Source organism: Armigeres subalbatus, chromosome 2, assembly GCF_024139115.2.
Source record: "Armigeres subalbatus isolate Guangzhou_Male chromosome 2, GZ_Asu_2, whole genome shotgun sequence".
In the NCBI taxonomy this organism is placed as follows: domain Eukaryota; kingdom Metazoa; phylum Arthropoda; class Insecta; order Diptera; family Culicidae; genus Armigeres; species Armigeres subalbatus.
In genome coordinates this window covers 99,982,557-100,005,932 of record NC_085140.1, presented here as the reverse complement: position 1 = coordinate 100,005,932, position 23,376 = coordinate 99,982,557, and the positions used below count along the sequence as shown (strand labels likewise).

Genomic DNA, 23,376 nt, shown 5'->3' with positions numbered 1-23,376 from the left:
CCTAAAAGTCTGTACGAGTTGCCGCTGTTGTTGCTGCTGCTGATGCTTCTAAGGTTTTGAAATTTAGCCAAATAGAGATTCCTGTTCTTTCTAATCATGATCTAGTGTTCGCATCTCTTGATTTCGATCACAAAACATATGCAAAATCCATTGAGTTTCGTAATTACAATGCTATTGATACTGATTCTCTAGTCAATGCATTTAACTCAGCCGGCTGGAGATCTTTCTATTGTTCTGTTGACTCAAACCAACAATTGAATTTCTTGAGCTCGTTACTAGTAGATTTACATGAAAGGTTTGTTCCCATATGTAATATTTCCCGAAACAAAAAGTCTAATCCCTGGTTTGATTCAATTATTAGTAGAGCTATTGTTGATCGCGACATGCTATATAGAAAATGGAAGTATTCTAGAAACGATAATGATCACCAGCTTTACAAAAAAGCACGTAATAAAGTTAACAAGCTTATACGATCTGCTAAGGAATGTTATTTCGCTTCCAGGTTGAGCTCAACTCTTCCTGCAAAGGAGTTATAGAAAAATGTTTAAAAAATTGGAATTAACACACCACAGGCAGAAACTGTTAACAATTTTTTGGCCGATGAAATAAACAATGCTTTTTGTAACAATTTCACCGTTAACGAAGTTGTAACCGATTATTCAAATAAACAATCTTCAACAGATCGTGATCCTTTTTATTTTGGTAGAATCAACCAAATAGATGTTATTCATGCCATGAACTCTATAAAATCGAATGCCATTGGTTTAGATAATTTGCCGATGAAATTTTTAAAAGCGATTTGTCCTATTCTAATTGAACCGATCACACATTTATTTAATTCCATTATTACAACTAGTGTCTTTCCGGAAGCATGGAAGAAGACAAAGGTTATACCTATAAAGAAAAAATCTAACCTAAGCTCACTGGATAATTTAAGGCCAATTAGTATACTAAGTGCACTGTCAAAAATGTTTGAAAAAATAGTTAAAAATAACATTTGCGAAATATTAACAAATACAATTTACTAAGTCAACTCCAGTCCGGTTATCGCTCTAAACACAGTACTAAAACCGCAATGTTAAAAGTTCTTGACGATATCGGTCTTGTTGTTGATAATGGTCGACCAGTAGTGCTCATTTTATTAGATTTTTGTAAGGCGTTCGATACTGTGTCACATAACATATTATGCCACAAACTTACTTACACTTATGGATCCTGTACACCTCCGGTGGTGCAAAGGGCCGACTTGAAAGATCTCCATCCTGAGCGATGCCCGGCTATCGCTTTAACCTGTTGCCAGGTTAGATTTCGGTCGACTTCTTTTATTTCTTTATTGAGGCTTCGCCGCCATGAGCCTCTGGGTCTGCCTCTGCTGCGATGTCCCGCTGGGTTCCAGTCTAATGCTTGCTTACAGATTTCGTTTCCGCCCCTACGTAGAGTGTGGCCGACCCAGCCCCACTTCCGATCCCGAATTTCTGTTGCTATCGGCCTCTGGTGACAACGACGATGGAGCTCGTTGTTTGAGATCCAGTTGTGAGGCCACCAGGCCCGAATTATATACCGCAGGCATCTGTTAATGAACACCTGCAGCCGTTGAGTGTTCTCCACTGATACACACCATGTTTCGCTAGCGTATAACAGCACAGATTTCACGTTAGAGTTGAAAATTCGTATTTTGGTGCGTTCACTTATCTGCCTGTTTTTCCAGATATTTCTTAAACTCGCAAAGGCAGCCCTTGCTTTCTTGATCCGTGCGCCTATGTCGATCTTGGTACCGCCGTCTGACGCCATTTGGCTACCAAGATATTGGAAGCTTTCAACATTCTCCACTGGTTGCCCGGCTACTGTGAAACTGGAAGGAGTCACCGTGTTTACATCCAACGATTTGGTTTTGTTGACGTTGATGACTAAACCTGCCGAGGAGGAGCGATCGGCAAGGTCGTTGAGCTTACTCTGCATATCAGAGCGCCGTTGCGCGAGTAGTGCAACGTCATCCGCCAATTCGAAGTCGTTTAGGTGCTCCATGGTTATAGGCTGCCATAACAGCCCGCGGTTTGGTTCACGGTCAATCGCATCTACCAGAATCTCATCGATTACGATGAGGAACAGTAACAGTGATAGAATACATCCTTGCCTAACACCAGCTACGACCCGGATAGGGTCGGACAGGACCCCATTGTGCAGCACTCTACACGAAAAGGCCTCGTACTGTGCTTCGATGAGGCCGATGATTTTCTCAGGAACCCCTTGCGTCTCAGGGCGCCCACATATTCTCGTGATTGAGACGGTCGAAAGCTTTTTCATAGTCAATGAATACCAAGTAAAGGGACTCTTGGAATTCGTTGACCTGCTCCAAAATGATGCGGAGCGTGACAATATGGTCCACACAGGATCTTCCGGCACGGAATCCGGCTTGCTGCCGCCGGAGAGTCGCATCGATCTTCTCCTGAATCCGGGCTAGGATAATTTTGCACAGAACTTTGAGAACGGTACACAGCAACATAATGCCTCGCCAGTTATCACATACAGTCAGGTCACCCTTTTTGGGCACCTTCACTAAGATACCTTGCATCCAGTCGACCGGGAAAGTTGCGGTGTCCCAGATATTACGAAATAAACGATGCAGTAGTTGAGCGGATGTCATGGGGTCAGCTTTGAGCATCTCGGCTGATATGCGGTCGACCCCTGGGGCTTTATTCGATTTCATGCTTTGGATGGCTGTTTGAATCTCTAGCAGTGATGGAGCTTCGGTATTGACACATTGCCACATTGCCATATTATGCCACAAACTTAGAACCATATTCACGTTCTCTGATCATGCAGTTAACTTGATTAAATCTTATTTGAATGCAAGATCACAAGCCGTCGTCAATAATGGTGTTTATTCTGAATTTAATCTAATTAAATCAGGAGTTCCCCAGGGATCTATATTAGGACCAATTTTGTTCTCATTACATATAAATGACTTACCGTGTGTAGTAAAAAACTGCAGACTTCATCTTTTTGCCGACGATGCCCAAATGTATTACCCGTGTCTGGAAAGCTCTGCTGCCAAGATTTCTTTCGAAATAAATGAAGATTTAAAACGGATCTACGAGTGGTCTAAAAAAAATAGACTTGCATTAAATGCGAAAAAAACAAATGCAATTTTCATTTCTAATAGTTCTTCAATTAATTCGATTAAACCATCGTTGTTTTTGATTAGTGTAGCAATTGATTTTGTGGAGAATGCAACAAGTTTAGGGATCCGCATCAGTTCTAGCTTTGAATGGGATAGCTATGTGATGTTGCAATGCGGTAAAATTTATGCATGTTTGCGAACGCTCTCTAGATCGTCATCGTTCTTGTCTAGTGAAACTAAATTAAAACTTTTTAAGGGCCTTATTTTACCGTATTTCCTAGCATGTGACTTTTTACTTGATTCGATTTTAGTGCATACTCATAACAAGCTAAAGGTAGCACTAAATGCATGTGTACGCTATGTTTTCAATTTAAGTAGATATAACAGCGTTTCGCATTTGCAACATTTACTCATTGGATGTCCTCTGAAAAATTTCAGTAAACTTCGCTCTTACTTAATTTTACACAACATTTCAAGTACAAAACAGCCCGATTATTTATATAGCAAACTCAATGTTGCAAGGAGCAATCGTTTCAAAAAAATTATAATACCGCGTTATAGGACAACTAAGTACGGGAATTCATTTTTTGTTCGAGGTGTAGTGCATTGGAATTCACTGCCTGTAAATCTTTCAATAGAAAAATCATTTTTAGTTTTTAAGAGAGGATGTAGAGAGCATTTTAGATAAGTAAGAAGCGCTTGTTCTACTAGAAACTACTCAATGTAACATTAAAAAAGACTATTGTCATACGTTACAACATTAATGGAATAAATAAAATAAATAAATAAATAAGCCAAAGAATCGACTGAGACAATAAAATGAGATACAATTTTTGACGGGAAATGTTAAAACAATTGATAAATAAGCAATAGTACCCAGAATTTTATTGCAAATGTGCTCAATCATTATTTACCAGTATCAGTAGTCAGGTTTGACAATTGAACCACCAGAACATGGTTTTGGAACTTCCGGGAACCTGGGAAGTGGACAAATTTCGGTTAGTTCCGAAACCCAGCTTGCGACATATTAAACTTCATGATTTTGAAAGACAAGTTTATTAATGATTTTTTGGTAGTTTTTGGACACTTTGGCTAGGTACGGAAGCATCTCGGAAACCTGGGGCCTCATTGCGCATCTTTACGAGTCTCAGTATTATGAATTGCTTCTAAATTTTAACGTGTACGAGTTTTTAAACTTCCTCATGAAATCCTTCTTAACCTGTTTGGTCCGACCTAAAAATCAATATTGCAATAACAAACGGGTTTTATGACCGATTTCCATGAAAATTTCAGATGAGAAGCGTCATCATATCTATTTTTGGTGACTTGATTGTGTTCTCGGATTTCTTGGTCATTTTTTGAACCATTGATAAATGGGCGATAGTGCCTAGAAAATTAATGCAAACGTGCTCAAACCAGTATCAGAAGTCAGTTTGAGGAAATCGCAAAAGAAACAATCATCCGGCGGTTGAAATTGTTTTTGACTTGACGCTACCGCCGTCGAGCAAAATTATGACAAACGCCACAGTCAGCCGACAATGTTTGGACAACTGCACAGCACATCTTTGCTTACTTTAACCGATTCAATCCGGATGGGTCATCAGTTGTATGGAAATGCTAATATCATCTTCCAAACTTGGACGTACATGTTCATGATAGAATTAGAGGCGAAAGTATAGAATTGATAGTTCCGTTAGGATACGGCAGGCATGAAGAATGTTTTTATAGAAGTCGATTTGAAAGCGAGCGGAGGGCAATATTTGTGATGGCACATATCACACGACCTTCCTTCTGCCAAGCTCCCGTATGAAGGGGGAGGAAAGAATATCAGTGTGGAAGCTGATATATCTCCACTGGCAAAAGGAAGGTGGTTTGACTTGCTCATATGCCATCGCGTGCGGAAGGATTTGCTATCGACGAGTACTGTCTCCAAATTTCTAATATGACATCAGCATTTAGTCGAATAGGTTTTCTATTGCACTGTTCTGTTTTCTCATTGCGTCCGTCTCGTCGCAACCAACTTGGCTGCCTCGGAGAGAACAAAGCAGAGAAAGGCACTGCACTGAAAATCAGTTGTCGAAAATCAGTTTTAAGAGATAGAGCCTTGCTTTCTTCAGCAAAAATGTTCAAAATTAACTGTTCCATCCAGGAAAAATATTGCCCAGGTCAGGTTATGGTCACTAGGATGATCTAGAGCATCCAAACTATCCTTGAGTTCTAATTTTGATGTTCTAAGGAATCAACACCATTTTTTACCACATTCTGATTAAATAATTGAAATTGAAATGCTCTATGATAATAAAGCTTGCTTCATTTAGAATTGGAACAAACTTTGGCTCATATTGTGGCGCTCCTGGTGGACGGATTTGGAAGTTCTTGATGCCCACGTATCGGGAATTTTGTCAGCTTCACGTATGTGTTTTTGACATTCCGCAAATCGACTGTACTTCGTAAACAATCAACATGGAAGTCGAAAGAAGGGAAAAAATTGTGCACAGTTATTTGGAAAATCCATTGTGGTCTGCATCTAGGCTAGCTAAACAGCTGAAATTGCCCAGAAATACCGTATGGCGCGTTATCAAACGGTATAAGGAAACATTGACGACAATTCGGAAGCCTCAAGCCAATCGTCGGAGTGGAACTGTCGACCGGAAACTGCGTGGTAAGATTTTGAAGACGATTAAGACCGTGATTTGGCCAGAAAATTCGGTGCTGCCCATAGTACCGTGAGGAGAATTCGACTCCGGGAAGGAATCAAGTCGTATCGAGCTAGCAAACAGCCAAATCGGACCATAAAACAGAATAGTGTGGCCAAAATCCGTGCTCGGAAGCTATACGACCAGGTGCTGACCAAGTTCGACGGGTGTCTTCTGATGGACGATGAAACCTATGTCAAGGCTGACTTCGGGCAAATCCCAGGTCAAAAATTTTACTTGGCAACGGCTCGGGGGGATGTTCCAGCCAAATTTAAATTTGTTTTTGCCGACAAATTTGCACGAAAATTCATGATTTGGCAGGGCATTTGCAGCTGTGGCAAAAAAAACGAAAGTTTTCGTTACAAATAAATTATACCAAAAAGAGTGTCTCCAAAAACGAATTTTGCCGTTCATTCGATCCCACGACCATGGACGGCAACAAGTTGGAAAATTTTCGCGAGTGTCATTTTTTTGCTTTGAATAATAATTGTTAGCTAATAGTTAGGTTATTGCCCTTATAGAGGCTGTTTTTATAGTAATCTTGTTGAGAAGCTATGATAGTGATGTTCTTTGTACGGTTTACCGCGTCTCCGTTGGCAGTTGCCTTTGGAGTTGCCATAGCGTTGTAAAGTGAAAGTGCTACACATCGGAGAAAGGATATGCAGAAATGGAGACATGAGAGCAGGGATTTAACTTATCATTTCGTTGTCATTTGGTGTTCGGCCGATAGCTCATTCTGGACGCGGAGTTCCGAAGAGTGTTGTAAAGCGGACTACTAGCGTTTTTTTCCCTCTACAACTTTGTCTAAAGGTAGCCATACAACACTTTTCGGAATTCCGCCTCTGGGGTGGATTGTTGGCCGAATACTAGATGATAGCGAAGCTCAATCCCTGCTTGAAGGTCGTGTTTGCGAAAAATTGTACCGGACAAACGGATAGTATCTCCACCAGACAAGAAGTAGAGAGAGGGATATCAAAAAACAAGCTGTGTTATAGAATCTTGTTTCGGGCAGTTGTGGAAAGTTTCGAGCATCACATTTGTGCAAGCCGAGTTTGGCGTCATCTTGAGCTAAGTGACACATGTTTTGATTTTTTTTTTTTTCGTGTTTAGTGTTTTGTGTAATGTGTATTTAATTTAATTGTAATGTATGCTGGATAATTTGCTCTAAAAAGGTTGAAAACGCTTTTGCTCCTTTGGCGGAATCAACATTTATTTTTCGTGGACATGATTTTCTATTAGATACTTTCGATGATAAAATTAAGGCCAGAATAGCTGATGTGCATATTTAAAAGCAAGTTATATTATTTTTTTCTCATAATTTTACGTTACAGATTGTTCATTTCAATCAAATTTACAATAGATACTCTATGGATCGATATTCTATAATTTTACATCAGTTACTGTAAAGCAGATCCTGTCAAACAAAAACATAATTCTGAGTTATCGAAACTTCCATCGACTCTCTAAGCATTTTTTTTACATCTGCAGACTTTTCCTTAATTTTCATACAAAAATGAATAAAATGAAACTTATAAAATGCTCATAAATTTGTTCACTATTCATGCTATATTTACACGAATAACATGGAAACTATGAGATGGAAAACCGGAGCAGTATCCTAGTAAAGACACGCAGCATCGCCATCAAAATCAACGAATTTCACTAATTTACACTACACTTTTCTACACTAGTTTTCCACTACGCACTAAATGAAAGCAATATCTATTGCTGGAGAGAAGAATTATTCGAAAAAGAAACTCTAAAAATTTTGATTTTTTTTTTCTTTTGTCGCCTTGTCGAAGATTTATAATTGCTAAAACAGTAATATTCCGATGTCATCACCCCCTGACGAAGTTCGGGGTATTAAAAAAAAATGTAACAGAATCGAAAAAAAATATTTTCATTATTAATTTGTTAAAAACATATAAAACCGTTTATGCATTGGAAAAGCAATGAATGTATCCTCAAACCGAACAAAAATCACCTCGGCCAACACACTTTTGGCCGCACTGTGCTATAAAAAAGCCAGGAGCTTTTATTTTTAAGTATGGAAATAATCCTTCATCGTTAAAATACATATTCATTTTAATCAAAACGCTCATGTTATTATCTATGATACTGCCATCCGTCATTTTATTTCATCTTTTCAGAAATCAAGAAGTCTATTTTTCGATCTTTGAAGAATGAAGAATATTCCGAACTATCGGGTTTTCATCTCTGAAGACAGCATAAATCCAAAACAAGCTGGTGTTGAAGAACGGTCCTCCTTCATCCAGGACATGCGAATTAAAACTTGGTGAGAGAATTCCATTATATATTATATATTAACCAAATTATATTGAAACCATATGATTATTACCAAAAAACCATCAGGGCACCCGATTGAAGCGATTTGGATAGGAAGAGTGGAATCGCCAACTTCCTATTGTTAACATCTCGTGGATAAAGGGCGGGCTCTTCTCCCCATCTATTGGGTCAACCTGGGAAACGAGGGCTAGGCTATATTGTTGTATGTACTAACTTTCTTCTGGAAGGAGATTCTCTATTCATCCCGTGGATTCGCATAAGTGTCTCTGCTTATGGAACCACCCCACCCATTTTTGGCCCTTCATACAGGAGTTTGATGAAATACAAACAGAAATATAATTATGATCAAATCGTTTGTCAGATATGGCCAGTGCTATCGGCAGGTGCCTTGCTACAATAGATGGTAGTATCATCATCATCATCATCATCATTCGATCCCACGACCATCCCGTAATGTTTTGGCCAGATTTGGCAAGCTGTCATTACAGCAAAGTCGTCCAAGAATGGTATGCAGAGAAAGGAGGTTGTCCCGAAAAACCTTAACCCACCCAACTGCCCCCAGTTCCGCCCTATTGAGAAATACTGGGCAATCATGAAGAGGAGACTCAAGGCAAAGGGAAAGGTTGTCAAAGACATCAATCAGATGAAGACCTGGTGGAATAAGATAGCTAAAACGATGGACGAAGAAGGTGTGCGCCGCCTAATGAGCCGTGTTACAGGAAAAATTCGAGAATTCCTTCGAAACCGTGACGAATAATTTTATCCGTATTTTTTCTTAAAAGTATGAAGAAAACGCTACATTTGTATAAAAAAAGATCTTGAATTCAATAATAAATAACTGAAATACAGGCAATTGTTTTTGTTCCAATTCGATCTGAAGCAAGCTTTATCCCGCACCTGTCCTGCAGTATAACAGATCTTTTTCAATACCTAAGATACTCCAAACAGTTCTTGAACTCAGATCTTAATATTCAAATCGGTCAACAAAAAGATCTACGATGTCCCCACTATTTTTATGAGTTGGGACAGCTCCACGGTTCTTCATTACACCATTACAGACACACCACAGAATTCGTTCGGCATCTACGGCACTCCAAACTATCCTTGAGTACAGATCCTAATATTCAAATCGATCAACATGCAGATCTTCGATGTCCCCACTAGTTTTATGAGTTGGAATAGCTCCAGGATACCTCGTAACACCATAACAGACACACCACAGAATTCGTTCGACATCTACGACACTCCAAACTCTCCTTGAGTACAGATCCTAATGTTCAAATCGATCAACATGCAGCTCTTCGATGTCCCCAGCTCCAGCTCCAGGATACCTCGTAACCCATAACAGACACTCCACAGGATTCGTTCGACACCTACGACACTCCAAACTGTCTTTGAGCTCAGATCCCAATATTCAAATCGATCAACACGAAGAACTTTGAGGTCTCCACTATTTCTATGAGCGGAAATAGCTCCACGGGACTTCGATACACCATTATAGATACATTACAGAACTCGTTGAACATCGACGACACTCCAAACTGTCCATGAGTACAGACCTCAATACTCAAATCGATCAACATGAAGATCTACGTCATCCCATCTATTTTTATGAGTTGGAATAACTCTACTGGACTTCGTTACACCATTATAGACACATTGTAGAATTTGTTGAACATGCATGACAATACAAATTGTCCATGAGTTCAATTCTTTATATTCAAATCGATCAACAAGAAGATGTACGATGGTCTAGCATGAATTCACCGCCAAAAAATTGTATGATGAAGGACATCTAGGGAAGATCGATATAGTACGTACAATTACTATTTTCAACACCCCTCTCCCCTTCGCCACTTCTTGTAATGAACCTCTAGTTTTTTATTACTCGTCACGCAATTTGTGAATAACCACCTTACACAAATTCCATCAATAATGAGAGCATTTCTCGAAAAAAATACAATGACCTGTTACCTGTTAGTCTACTAAATATTTTTTCGATGAAGAAGATTATTATTGAGAAACTTAACTATTGATTCCTTTTGGTACACTGCTTTCAAAAAGTTTACTCCTAGTGTGCTGCATGTTTGCAGCAGTGCCTTCAGGGTGCAACTTACTCTAATTCTGATCGATTATGGAGTAGCAATAATTCACATGTATAGCCCAGCCGGTCATCAAGAGACGCCGTGGTACCAAGCTTTATTCTATAACACTTCTTCTTCTTCTTCTTCTTCTTCTTCTTCTTCTTCTTATTGGCATTACATCCCCACACTGGGACAGAGCCGCCTCGCAGCTTAGTGTTCATTAAGCACTTCCACAGTTATTAACTGCGAGGTTTCTAAGCCAGATTACCATTTTTGCATTTGTATATCATGAGCCTAGCACGATGATACTTTTATGCCACGATGATACTTTTATGATTTTTAAATAATGGTGTAATGATGTTCCATGATGGTTCTCCAACTAACAAACAAGCTTCAGAATCCATGAATCACTATGTTGGTCTTTTAGACCTCCAATATCTGAACTCATGTATGGCGCCGTAAATATTCCGGGAATGTTATGATTTGTATATACTGGTATATTGATGTCCCATGGGGTTTCTACAACTGACACACACGCTCGGGATCCTATGATTCACTCTGTTGGCCTCGTAGACCTCCAATATCTGAACTCAAAAATCGTTTGGAGTACCGTAGATATTCTTGGAATGTTTCAATTTTCATATACTGGTGTAATGATGTCTCATGGGGTTTTTACAACTAACGCATAAGCTGAGTTGCCTTTGAATCACTCTGTTGGTCTTGTAGACCCCCAAGATCTGAATTCAAGAATGATTTGGAGTACCGTAGATACTCTGGGAATATTGTATTTTGTATATACTGGTGTAATGATGTTCCATGAGGCTTCTCCAGCTAACAAACAAGCTCGGAAATCAATGAATCACTCTGTTGGTCTTGAAGACCTCCAGTATCTGAACTCGAGAATGACTTGGATTACACCAGGAACTCTGGGAATGCTGTGATTTGCATATTCTGGTGTAATGATGTCGCAAAGGGGTTGCTCCAACTAACGTACAAGCTCAGGACCCTATGAATCACTCTGTTGGTGTTGTAGAACTTCAAGATCTGAACTCAAGAAAGGTTTGGAGTACCGTAGATATTCTGGGAATGTGGATGTTTTTATATATTGACATAATCACGTCCCATGGGGTTTTTACAACTAACACACAAGCTCAGGAACCTATCAATCACTTTGTTGGTCTTGTAGGCCTCCAAGATCTGAACTCAAGAATTGTTTGGAGTACCGTAGATATTCTGGGAGTCTTGTATTTTGTATATACTACTGTAATAATGTTCCATGGGGCTCCTCCAACTATTACACAAGCTCGGGAAACTATGAACTGCTCTGTTGATTTTGTAGACCTCCAAGATCTGAACTCAAGAATAGTTTGGAGTACCGTTTATGTTTTGGTAGCACTGCGATTTGATAAAAAATAGTTTAATTATGTCTCAAGTAGCAATGCCAACTTCAAATAAGGATTGAGGCCCCGTAAAACGCTTTGTTGTTTATGTAGATCATCAAGATCTGAACTCAAGGAAGGTTTGAAAGCCCTAGAAGATCTCAAAAAAAATATTTTACCCCATATTTCTACTTTTTCATGGTTTGCATACGTTTTTGAAACAGAATGTCCAAAATTTATGTTGAAATACGACAAAAAAAAATCCGGGTTGATTCGGTTAAGTGCATTTCTCTGTAACGGTAGCTTTGCAAGAAATTAAAAAAAAAACTCCGATGGAACACCCGCCACTCAATAGAAATACGGAAGATTTTTTTTAAATTGCGTAAAAAATCATGAGAAAGAAAATCAAAAGAATTTCCTGGTGAAGTTTTGAAAAAGAGTCCAAGAAAATTTAAAAGAGTTTTCCAAAACAAATGCTTTAAATTTTCTACAGGATTTTTTTTATTTTCCCGGAAAGTTCTTTTGGATTGTTCAAAATTTCCACAGAAAATGTCCATCCTATCACGCGTGAAAATTCAGCATAAACATTCGTGGAATTCCAGCAAAATCAAAAATTTTATTATTAATTGCAAAGAATGTTTGGTGATCACTAGATACAGTTCTCAGATACCAAAGAAATTTTCAATTGTGCGTTATCTTACGGTTTTGGGTGAGTTTCGCGACATAGAAAAATCTGCACCAAATTTAACACAAAACGCTAACTGGCAATACCGACCAGACTCATTATGTGCTCTTCTTTAACAGTTAACTGTTAATACTTAACTGTTAATAGTCGCGGTTCCTTCCAAATAATGTCAGAATCACTCGATCTGACTACCGCAAGGACATATACAATTGAGCATTTACCTCTGTGTTATTTTTACGATCATTTCTTTCTGAGACACATCAATTTCCTTTTCGCACCTCAACCATTCATTAGCGTATTTTCTTTCCATAAATGCGCATCCCTTGAGTAAACACTTCAAGCACCTTTATTCGTCATTTTCCCTTTGTGATGGAAATTACACACATCATCGCTAGGAACCAGAATGGTGATAACAAAATGTGACTGTTTCATGGGAGAAAGAATGGCAAATGGCAGAAAAAATACATATGAGGGATTTAAAGCTTATCTCATTTCGCCACTGTTCCACTGACTGACTGACTGGCGAAAAGTCTTTCGTCGTCAAAGGCTGAAGGAATTAACTTTAAAATCTTTTTAGCTGTTTCATTATAGGAATCAAGCGAATAAGGCTCGAAATGCTGTACGTGTTGTTACGGCTTTCCCAGGTTTTTACTGTGACTCTACTTACAACGAAGAATGAAGTTGTGCTGCTATATGAGGAAACAAGGATGCTAACGAGTATGAAAACGATAGAACATTTTACTTAGTAATAAGCATCACAGTTTGGTATCCTAAACTTGGTTACTGATACAAACATAGCACACTTCATCAAATACAAAAATTTATTGAATTCATTTATTCATTTATTGAAACAGTAAAAACAGCTAAAATCAAATGCTTTGTTATTCTTAATACATTTAACTTATTCCGTAACTTCTTGTCTGAAGTCCCATTAGGATGATCTAATTTGAGTTTCATTAGTGATCGATTTTATGCGGAATAAATACAGTCCAATAAAAAGATATTTTAAGCATAAGACAAGCCAAACATCTTCACAGATGAATTTCACAGTGAATTCCTGCATGCTGATAATTGCTGGTGCATTTTCCCAGGCTGATTTAATATTTTCTCTATGGCTGATGACTTGACTGGCGAATCACTGTCCCATATGCTCTCAGTCTCCATTTGTAACAGTTGACAAAACTCAAGTGCGTCAGGTGGGGGAAATGAAAGAAAAACATTGACTCGACAAAAATATGCGTATGATTTGTTTATCCAAGGTCCGAGGGCTGACGAGTATACGAATGATGCAGGTTTTGGGAGAGATAAAGGCAAAACGTAAAAAAATATGTTAATGATTCAATCGCGTCAATACCTGTCGTCATAGATTCATGGAATATCCATCAGGGACGAGCATGATTCGAGAAAAGCCAAAACTGCTAAACCATGCTTGTTGTGATTCCTGACCAGCAGGTTCGAAGCCCGGCCAAAGGAAGGACAATGCAGCAATGAAAGTGTAAAAATTAATTCAGACTTTTCTCCGGAACCGATGACGATGAGAGGAGTCTTAACCTCCTAGTTATGGTCGCAGACTAATGAGTATTCGGTTGGCAAGTTTTCTGCGTACTTTGTTCTGCAGAGCCAGGCTGCCATTCGACCAGGATCTGTTTTTGTAAGGCGACCACTTGTAAGTGAAAGAAAATATTATCATAGGATGCTCTTCATTCCCTTAAGTTGTTATTTCTAATAACGCTTTTTCAGCGCGCTCTGTTCTTCGCAAGAAATGACAGCCGGGATGCCTCATTGAAAGTGGAGTTTGGGTGGAAATTTAATTAAAAACACATCATAGATTGGGAACTGAGCAGACGTGCCGGCGACAATGAGTCTGGCAATGAAATTTCGAAGAAAATGGCTTTATAATAAATGCATGAACTAACAGCTGCTTTGTATGACATATGTTGGTTACATTCGTTTTGTACCAAATTTAGCTTTTCAATAATTAATACATGTTTTGAACTTTTAGATCGTATGTCCTTGTTCGATCAACAGTATTATCATTATTACAACTAAAATCGGAAGGTTTTCCTGAACAATTTCCGCAGGTATTCTATAAGAAGTTTTCGAAGGGTTTTCCGTAGGAATTCCAAACAAATTTTCACAGGAACTTGCAAAGAAATGCCAAAAGGATTTTCTGGAGGAACTTCTTAGAGAAGTTCTTTACCTTTTTGATGAATGGTACCACTTGAAGCCTTGGCATTGCTTGAGGTACCCCTTAAGATTTTTTTTGCTGGAAATTCAAACTATAGCTAACAGTGCAAATGCACTAGGAAAATTACGATTCAAAATAGCTTTTCGCTGTTTTTCACTACTTTGAACTTTGAACTGTCTCAGGCCTCCAATAAAACTTTAAGAGTTTTTGTATTTCGACAGATAAATTGAAATTTTGATATTAATATTAGATCATTTTTTGGCGATTTTGATAAGAAAAACCCAGATTAATCCACCTAGCGGCGTTGACGCCTTTCTCGTGCATCATGAAATGTATTGAAAAATGTGGGTATACCCCGTTAGGCATAAGAACGGTAGGCATAAGTACTTCAAGCATAATGGTCGTCAGTCGTAACGGACGTTAGGCATAAAATGACCCAAAGAACAGCCTATGACATAAAGAAGGCAGAATTACGCCAAACGTCCATTATGCCTAACGTCGCGGACCCAAAAAAAGGTCAAAAAAGCACTTTAGGGGAATGGATCGCATGTTTTCTATCAGCATGTTCTTGCATTAATTAAATGCAACTTTTTGCAAATAAATCGGGTAATGCTAAGTTCCAAAAAGTGTGTCTACAAAATTTGTACACATACTCACATACACACACACACACACATACATCGTTTTTTTTTTTAAACTAATTTTATTTGCTAATTATCTAATACATGCATTCATCTCTTAGACTAGGTGTTCCGTGTTTTCTTAACACTATCATCCTTATTTGCTATGTCATATTTTTAGTTATTATTAATACATTTCAATTGCCTCTGGCAGTTAGAATTTTTCCTCTGGTTGAATTGAACCATGTAGGAATTACAATGTTTTCAACTTAAACTAATCTTAACCTATTTTATACTAAAGGTACAAGGAGTTAATCGTTGCAATAGAAGATTGCAACGATTTTTGTCTAAAATTGGAAATTATTTTGTTGGACATTTGTTGCAATGTCTCAATATTAGAAATTCTATGAAGTTCATTGGTACTATACCACGGAGGCAACTTCAGAATCATTTTCAGAATTTTATTTTGAATCCTCTGAAGTGCCTTCTTTCTGGTATTGCAGCAACTAGTCCATATTGGCACAGCATACAACATGGCTGGTCTGAAAATTTGTTTGTAAATCAAAAGTTTGTTCTTAAGACAAAGTTTTGATTTTCTGTTTATAAGTGGATATAGACACTTAATATATTTGTTACATTTGGCTTGAAGGCCTTCAATGTGATTTTTAAAAGTTAATTTTTGATCTAGCAGAAGTCCTAAATATTTAGCTTCGCTAGACCAATTAATTGGAACCCCATTCATAGTGACAATATGTCTGCTAGAAGGTTTCAAATAAGAAGCTCTCGGCTTATGTGGGAAAATTATAAACTGAGTTTTGGAAGCATTCGGGGAAATTTTCCATTTTTGCAAGTAAGTGGAGAAAATATCCAAACTTTTTTGCAATCTACTACAAATGACACGAAGGCTACGCCCTTTGGCTGAGAGACCTGTGTCATCTGCAAACAAAGATTTTTGACACCCTGGTGGTAAATCAGGTAAGTCAGAAGTAAAAATGTTATACAAAATGAGCCCCAGTATGCTGCCTTGGGGGACACCAGCCCTTACAAGTAATCTATCAGATTTAGAATTCTGATAGTTTAACTGCAGTGAGCGATCTGATAAATAATTTTGGATCAGTTTAATAATGTACAGAGGAAAATTAAAATTCATCAATTTTACAATCAAACCTTCATGCCAAACACTGTCAAATGCTTTCTCTATATCAAGAAGAGCAACTCCAGTCGAATATCCTTAGATTTGTTGAGCCGAATTAAGTTCGTAACTCTTAATAACAGATGAGTGGTTGAATGCCCATGGCGAAAACCAAATTACTCATCAGCAAAAATAGAATTGTCATTAATATGAACCATCATTCTATTTAAAATAATCTTTTCAAACAGGGGGGATTGGGCGATAACTAGAAGCCTCAGCTGGATTTTTGTCCGGCTTCAAAATAGGAACAACTTTGGCGTTTTTCCATTTATCTGGGAAGTATGCCAATTGAAAACATTTGTTAAATAAATTAACCAAAAGGATAAAGAGCTCTCAGGAAGTTTTTTGATAAGTATGTAGAAAATACCATCATCACCCGGGGCTTTCATATTTTTAAATTTTCTAGTAATAGATCTCACTTCATCCAAATTAGTTCCCAACGAAGGGTCAAAAACATTCTCTTGATTGAGAATGTATTCGAAGCTCCGTGTAACCTGACCCTCAATTGGACTAGTGAGACCTAGACTAAAATTATGGGCACTCTCGAACTGCTGAGCAAGTTTTTGAGCCTTTTCGCCATTTGGTAATAAAATTTTATTTCCCTCTTTAAGCGCTGGAATTGGCTTTTGAAGTTTTTTAAGAATTTTCGTTAATTTCCAAAAGGGTTTCGAACTGGGATCCAACTTCGAGACATTATTCTCAAAGTTGGTATTTCTCAGAATAGCGAAACGTTTTTTAATTTCATTTTGCAAATCTCGCCAAATAACTTTCAACGCGGGATCGCGTGTTCTTTGGTATTGCCTTCGCCTCACATTTTTAAGACGGATCAGTAGCTGAAGATCGTCGTCAATAATAATGGAGTTGAATTTAATTTCACATTTAGGAATTGCAATGTCTCTGGCTTCGACAATTTGTCAAAGATACGAGCGCATTGTCAATATCACTTTTGGTATCCAAAGGAATATTAACATCAAAATTCCTATCGATATATGTTTTATATAAATCCCAATCAGCTCTATGATAATTAAAAGTAGAGCTGATTGGATTATAAATGGCTTCTTGTGAGATTTCAAATGTCACAGGAAGGTGATCAGAGTCAAAGTCAGCATGAGTTACCAATTGGCCACACAGCTGACTTGAATCCGTTAAAACTAAATCAATTGTAGAAGGATTTCGACTGGAAGAAAAACAAGTTGGTCCATTGGGATATTGAATAGTATAATATCCCGCAGAACAATCTTCAAATAAAATTTTGCCGTTGGAATTGCTTTGAGCATTATTCCATGAACGGTGTTAGGCATTAAAGTCACCAATTACGAAGAATTTTGATTTGTTGCGAGTCAGAATTTGAAGATCAGCTTTCAACAAATTCTTTTGCTGCCGATTGCATTGAAAAGGCAAATAGGCTGCAATGAAGGAAAATTGACCAAAATTTGTTTCAACAGAAACTCCCAAGGTTTCAAAAACTTTGGTTTCAAACGAAGAAAATAATTTATGTTTGATACGTCTATTAATGACAATGGCGACCCCATCACAGGCGCTGTCAAGACGATCATTTCTGTAGATAAAATAGTTTGGATCTCTTTTAATGGAGAGTCCTGGTTTTAAATACGTTTCAGTTATAATGGCAATATGCACATTATGAACTGAAAGGAAGTTGAATAATTCATCTTCCTTACCCTTTAGAGAGCGGGCATTCCAATTTAGAACTTTCACACAATTATTTGGATCCATTGAAACGGAGTCCGATAACAATTTTTTGTGTGTACTTTATACCAACCTGAACAGCTTTTGGTATGGTATTTGCTTTGAACATTGCATCAATCAGGTGATGCAATTGTTCAGTTAAAAAATCAAAATCGGAAGCAGTCATGCTACCTGAATCGGCAACATGACCGTTATTTTCCGTTGGGACATGGGTAGAAACCACATTTTGAGAAGAGAAATTTTGTCTACCAGCAGCGATGTTTGCATACGTAGGTACATTCGAAAAATTTGAATTTACTGAAGTGCTTGCTACCCGTTGACGAGCGGCAAAATTTGTTTGTGAATTGTGGTGGGTATGAATTGCTCGACCGGTAACTGGTTTCGAAATTTGAGCGTTTGAAAAATTTCTACCCGTCGAATCTGAGATCCGATTGGAATTTCCCGTCATCAATTTTGCACGGGAATTCAAAACTTTTGCGTGAAGGGCATTCCCAGAAATTGGATTTATGATTGCCCCCAATTTGCACATTTAAATTTATTGGAATCTTCTCTCACAGGACATGCGTCCTTGGCGTGAGAGGTTCCACCACAAATCATGCATTTTGCATCCATGTGACAATGTTTGGTTCCATGACCCCACTTTTGGCACTTACGGCACTGGGTGAGGTTTTGGAAATTTCCCCCAGGCCTGCGGAAATGTTCCCATGTAACACGGACATGGGACATAATACAGGCCTTTTCCAAACTTTTCATATTATTTAGTTCACTTTTGTTAAAATGAACTAGGGTAAAGGTACCAATAGTGGAGGTATTAGTAGATCCACAAAATAATATATTTTTTAAGAACTGATAATTATGGAAAATCTACAGTAGACTGGCCCAGGAAACAAAAAGTTGTCTAATTCCACGGGGCACCCCCCAGGATTGTGTCTTTTGGTGAGAAAATCAATCTCTGAAAATTTCAGCTCAATCGCTTGTTGCATAAGCTGGCGCATTTGATTTGAAGTTTGTATGGGGGTTTCAGCCAAAATGTATAGGAAAATACACCTCCGTCACTCATTCGATCTGGAAATTGGTTCTGATTGCTCGATTGACCTCAGAATTGCAAAAACGGCAGTTGGTATGCTACAGAACAATTTCACAGAACATTGTATGATGATTAAATGAACTTTTATATAGGTTTCGGCTGATGCGATTCGATCAAAAAACCCAAAAATACACAAATCAGCTCCTAATAAACCAGCCGAAAATTATATAAAAGTTCATTTAATCATCATGCAATGTTCTGTGAAATTGTTCTGTAGCATACCAACTGCCGTTTTTGCAATTCTGAGATCAATCGAGCAATCAGAACCAATTCCCAGATCGAATGAGTGACGGAGGTGTATTTTCCTATACATTTTGGCTGAAATCCCCATACAAACTTCAAATCAAATGCGCCAGCTTATGCAACAAGCGATTGAGCTGAAATTTTCAGAGATTGATTTTCTCACCCAAAGACACAATCCTGGGGGGTGCCCCGTGGAATTAGACAACATTTTTTTCTCCCCATAGTAATCTGGGCCAGTCTAATCTACAGCTTTTATATCTTAGTCAATAGAAACAAAATTAGTCAATGCTAACAAAAATGAGATAGATGTCATTTAACATCAACAATTACCAAATATTGCTTGCACCACTATGGGTACACTGTTCCTTTAGTGGAGGTAAAAATTAACGTTGGTTCCCATAGTGGTGCTATCCATTGGTTTCTTATGAGACTCGCCACTATTGGTACAGTTGCACCACTATAGGTGCAAGGGAGTCAATTTTGTTAAGGAAAATCATTGTTTTCAATAGTTTTCCAAGCAAAATATTAGGATAAGTTGCATTTAACAGGATATTTAAAGCACGACGCATCAACTGAAACCACCATAAAGTGTATAAATATGATAAATTTCGTTAAAACCCCACTACCTCCACTATTGGTGCTACCTCCACTAAGGGTACGGTTACCCTAAATAAAATTCTTGAGAAATGCCCCTCTGGGAAGTACCAGAGTGGGATTTCTTTTTCATCTTAATTACTTGGACTGGTGAAAATCCAAGTAATTGAGAAATTTCAATTTTAATCTCATCCAGTGATTTATCATCACTGGGGAGACCTTTCAAGACGACTTTGAACAATCGCTCAGTTTTGTCGTCGTATGTGAAGAATTTATGCCGCTTCTCAGTTAAATACTGAAGAAGACGTTTGCGATCGTCAATGGATCTCGGCAAAACGCGGCAGTCACCCTTCCTAGCAATCTGAAATGAAACCTTGATCCCCTGAAGGTTACTCAAAATCTCATTCCGGAAGCCAGAAAACTCGACAACAGATACCACAATTGGCGGAATCCTTTGCTTTTTCGCATGAATCGAATCACCTGGGCTAGAGGTATATTCGATTTGCTCAATTTCATCATTAATCAAATCGAACTGATTGCTCAGTTCGATTGGAGAAGAATTATTTCCGATATTAGAGTTAGAAGGAATATCTGAATTCTCCAGCTTCCTTCTATTTTTCCGCGCTTTGGCAGGACGGTCTTGAAACCTTGTTTCTTTGAAGGAAGTGGAGAATTCAGAGACTCCCCTTCCTCTTGTTTTTATTAATGCTCATGGCTGAGCGTGGAGACGTGACTTTCTAAGAGGTTTTTCCCAGAACGGTGTCCCTGCAGGATTACCACCGCTTGTCGGAATTTTACTTCCGCAAACGGGTCCAACGTAAAACGAAGGCACGGGTCCTTGCAAAGATCGTAACGAGATCAGTGGGTACAAATAGCGCTAAGAAGCACCGTTGAAATTAAAATAGCTTCGGGTAGTATTAAAAACTTCCTTCCGCAAAGAGAGAAAGAACCGCACAGCACGAAAGCACGATGCGGTCTGTTTACTATGCTAATAATTTCTGGATTTGGTCGGCCATCTCCAACTCGTCCGGAAACGACCCAACCCAGTAGGGTATTCTGCAAAACAGGTCTTCCGGGACCCAGTCGGATGAGTCCATCGAGAAGAAGATCGTAATAGGCATCCACTCCTATAATCATGTCCACTGCTGCTGGTTGGTTGAACTGTGGATCTGCTAAGACTACGTTAGAGGGCCAGCTCCATTCGGCCACATCGATACTATTCGATGGAAGCTCCCGTGTGACAGATTTTAACACGTGGAACTTTAGTTGAGTACGGAAGCTGCAGCAATGCGACTGAACGTATACTAAGAGGGAGTAGGTGGAAGCGACGGACGATTGTCCGATGCCACCAACGATGTGATTCTCCTTGATTCTTTGGACTTGTAAGCGTTGAGCGAAACCTTCGGACATGATGTTCAGCTGCGAAGCGGGATCGAGTAATGCTCTGGCCCACAGGATATTCTTGGATGAATCGACGACCTTCACAAGCGCCTTCTGCAATAGCACGGTTGACGGAATAAGGCGAACGTTGTCCACAGAGGATGTAGAACAATGACTCAGCGAACCGGTAGTGGGGCAGGATTGGTTGACGAGAGGTGTTGGCGAGGAAGTCTTACTTGCGTTTGATGACATGGCTAGAGCTATTGAGATTTGAGAATGAGTTTGGGTTGTGGTGGGTTGGCTTGCGGTTTGTTTGGATGGCTGTGGTTGCGTAGGGTTGCGAATTGGAGCTTGATGGTGGAGCATGGTATGGTGCTTTTGACCACAAACACGACAGGAACCCGACGAACAGCTTCTAACTTGGTGATCCGCGGATAGGCAGTTGATGCATAGAGACCTTTTCTTCACCAAATCGTAGCGTTCAGAAATGGGCAGCTTGCGGAACGCATCACATTTGAAAGGCTTTGAGGATGAACTGACGATGGTATGTACACTGCTGGTCTTGAATTTCTGCACTCGACCGGGTTCAGATCGAGGGAGTTCGGGAAAATTCGGCTTCCCGGGAGCGATTGATTGGAGAACGATGCAATGAGAACGCAGGAACTCGATCAGCTGTTGGTACTGGGGTACGTCTGTGGATTTGTGATGATTTTCCCATTGTTTTAGTGTCAACGTATCGAGACGAGAGCACACCATGTGTGCAAGAAGGACACTCCAACCCTTTGTATCGATATTCATCTTCTCGATCATCTGCAGATTACGTTCAAAGTCATCGACTAGTCGCGAAAGGGACTCGTAACTTTCCCGCTTCATCGATTCCACAGAAAGAAGCGCATCCAAGTAGGTTTTCACCACTAACTTTTTATTATCGAAGCGTTTGGTCAAATCTTGCCATGCAATGACATAATTTGCATCGGTAATGTCGATCGATTCAACCAATCCCCTTTGCTTTTTTTGTCAGTGATGCGATAAGATAAGAAAACTTATCCACATCCGATAGATTCGGATTAAAATCGATGAGACTCTTGAATGTGTCCCGAAAAGTCAGCCACTCCGTGACTGAACCATCAAAAGAAGGAAGTTTTACTTCAGGAAGTTTTATTCTAGCTGTTTGATAAGTCTTAGAACTCGAACTAGCAGGATCCAACACACTTCTTCTTCTTATTGGCATTACATCCCCACACTGGGACAGAGCCGCCTCACAGCTTAGTGTTCATTAAGCACTTCCACAGTTATTAACTGCGAGGTTTCTTAGCCAGGTTACCATTTTTGCATTCGTATATCATGAGGCCAACACGATGATACTTTTATGCCCAGGGAAGTCGAGACAATTTCCAATCCGAAAATTGCCTAGACCGGCACCGGGAATCGAACCCAGCCACCCTCTGCATGGTCTTGCTTTGTAGCCGCGCGTCTTACCGCACGGCTAAGGAGGCCCCCCCAACACACTACTGGTAGGTATAGGGTTAGCTTTTCGTTCAGCATTAATGAGGCATCCCTTAACCTGCACGTAAGTCTTATCAAATTTATCACGTGAAGCACGACTAGCCTTTTCGTCTTCGTCTGCGGTAGCTGAATCGTCATCTTGCAGCAAGTCTATTTCAAGACGAATCTTCAGAAACTTTTCAAAAATTCCCTCCAAGCGATCTATCCATCCAACAATCTCACCCTTATCCCGCGCTTCATCGTAGCCGCCAATAAATTTAGCCACATTATTCAACGTGTCGAAGCAAAAACGCTCCTGCTTGCTCAATGCTCTCAGATCCGGAGCCATTGCCCACTTCCACAAGCAACGAAAATGTCTCAAAATTGGTGCAAAATGTGCTCCGCTTGGAACGGTATGGCTCGATCTCGAAACCACTGAAAGCTCTAATTCCTCACGAGAAATATTTAGCCACCACCTCGTGTTAATGAAATTCGCAAACCGTACAGCTCAATTCTCAATTTTATCCAATTTAATATCGCTTGTGTTCACTCCACCGAAAGGGTTAGTCGCATGCTTCTACACGCTTACCTCATCAATCAGCATCAAT

The 23,376-nt window shown here is 39.2% G+C and overlaps 1 protein-coding gene across 1 annotated transcript; it reads right to left on the bottom strand.

Moving 5' to 3' along the window:
- Positions 1-477: 477 nt before the first annotated feature.
- LOC134209100 (uncharacterized) lies at positions 478-23,117 on the bottom strand. The gene is made up of 3 exons (XM_062685078.1): positions 22,848-23,117; positions 20,888-22,291; positions 478-519 (listed from the first exon to the last, which is right to left on the bottom strand). Exons 1-3 carry the CDS (start codon positions 23,115-23,117, stop codon positions 478-480), a joined length of 1,716 nt encoding a protein of 571 aa, XP_062541062.1.
- Between the last annotated feature and the right edge of the window lie 259 nt (positions 23,118-23,376).

Excerpts from the sequence above, each read along its gene's own strand:
- LOC134209100 (XM_062685078.1), bottom strand. The coding sequence starts at position 23,117 with ATGGCTCCGGATCTGAGAGCATTGAGCAAGCAGGAGCGTTTTTGCTTC. Across the intron at positions 22,292-22,847 it reads TTGATAAGACTTACGTGCAG|CAAAGGGGATTGGTTGAATC; the intron begins GTTAAGGGATGC and ends TGACAAAAAAAG. Across the intron at positions 520-20,887 it reads ATCCAGAAATTATTAGCATA|GAAGAGTTGAGCTCAACCTG; the intron begins GTAAACAGACCG and ends ACTCCTTTGCAG.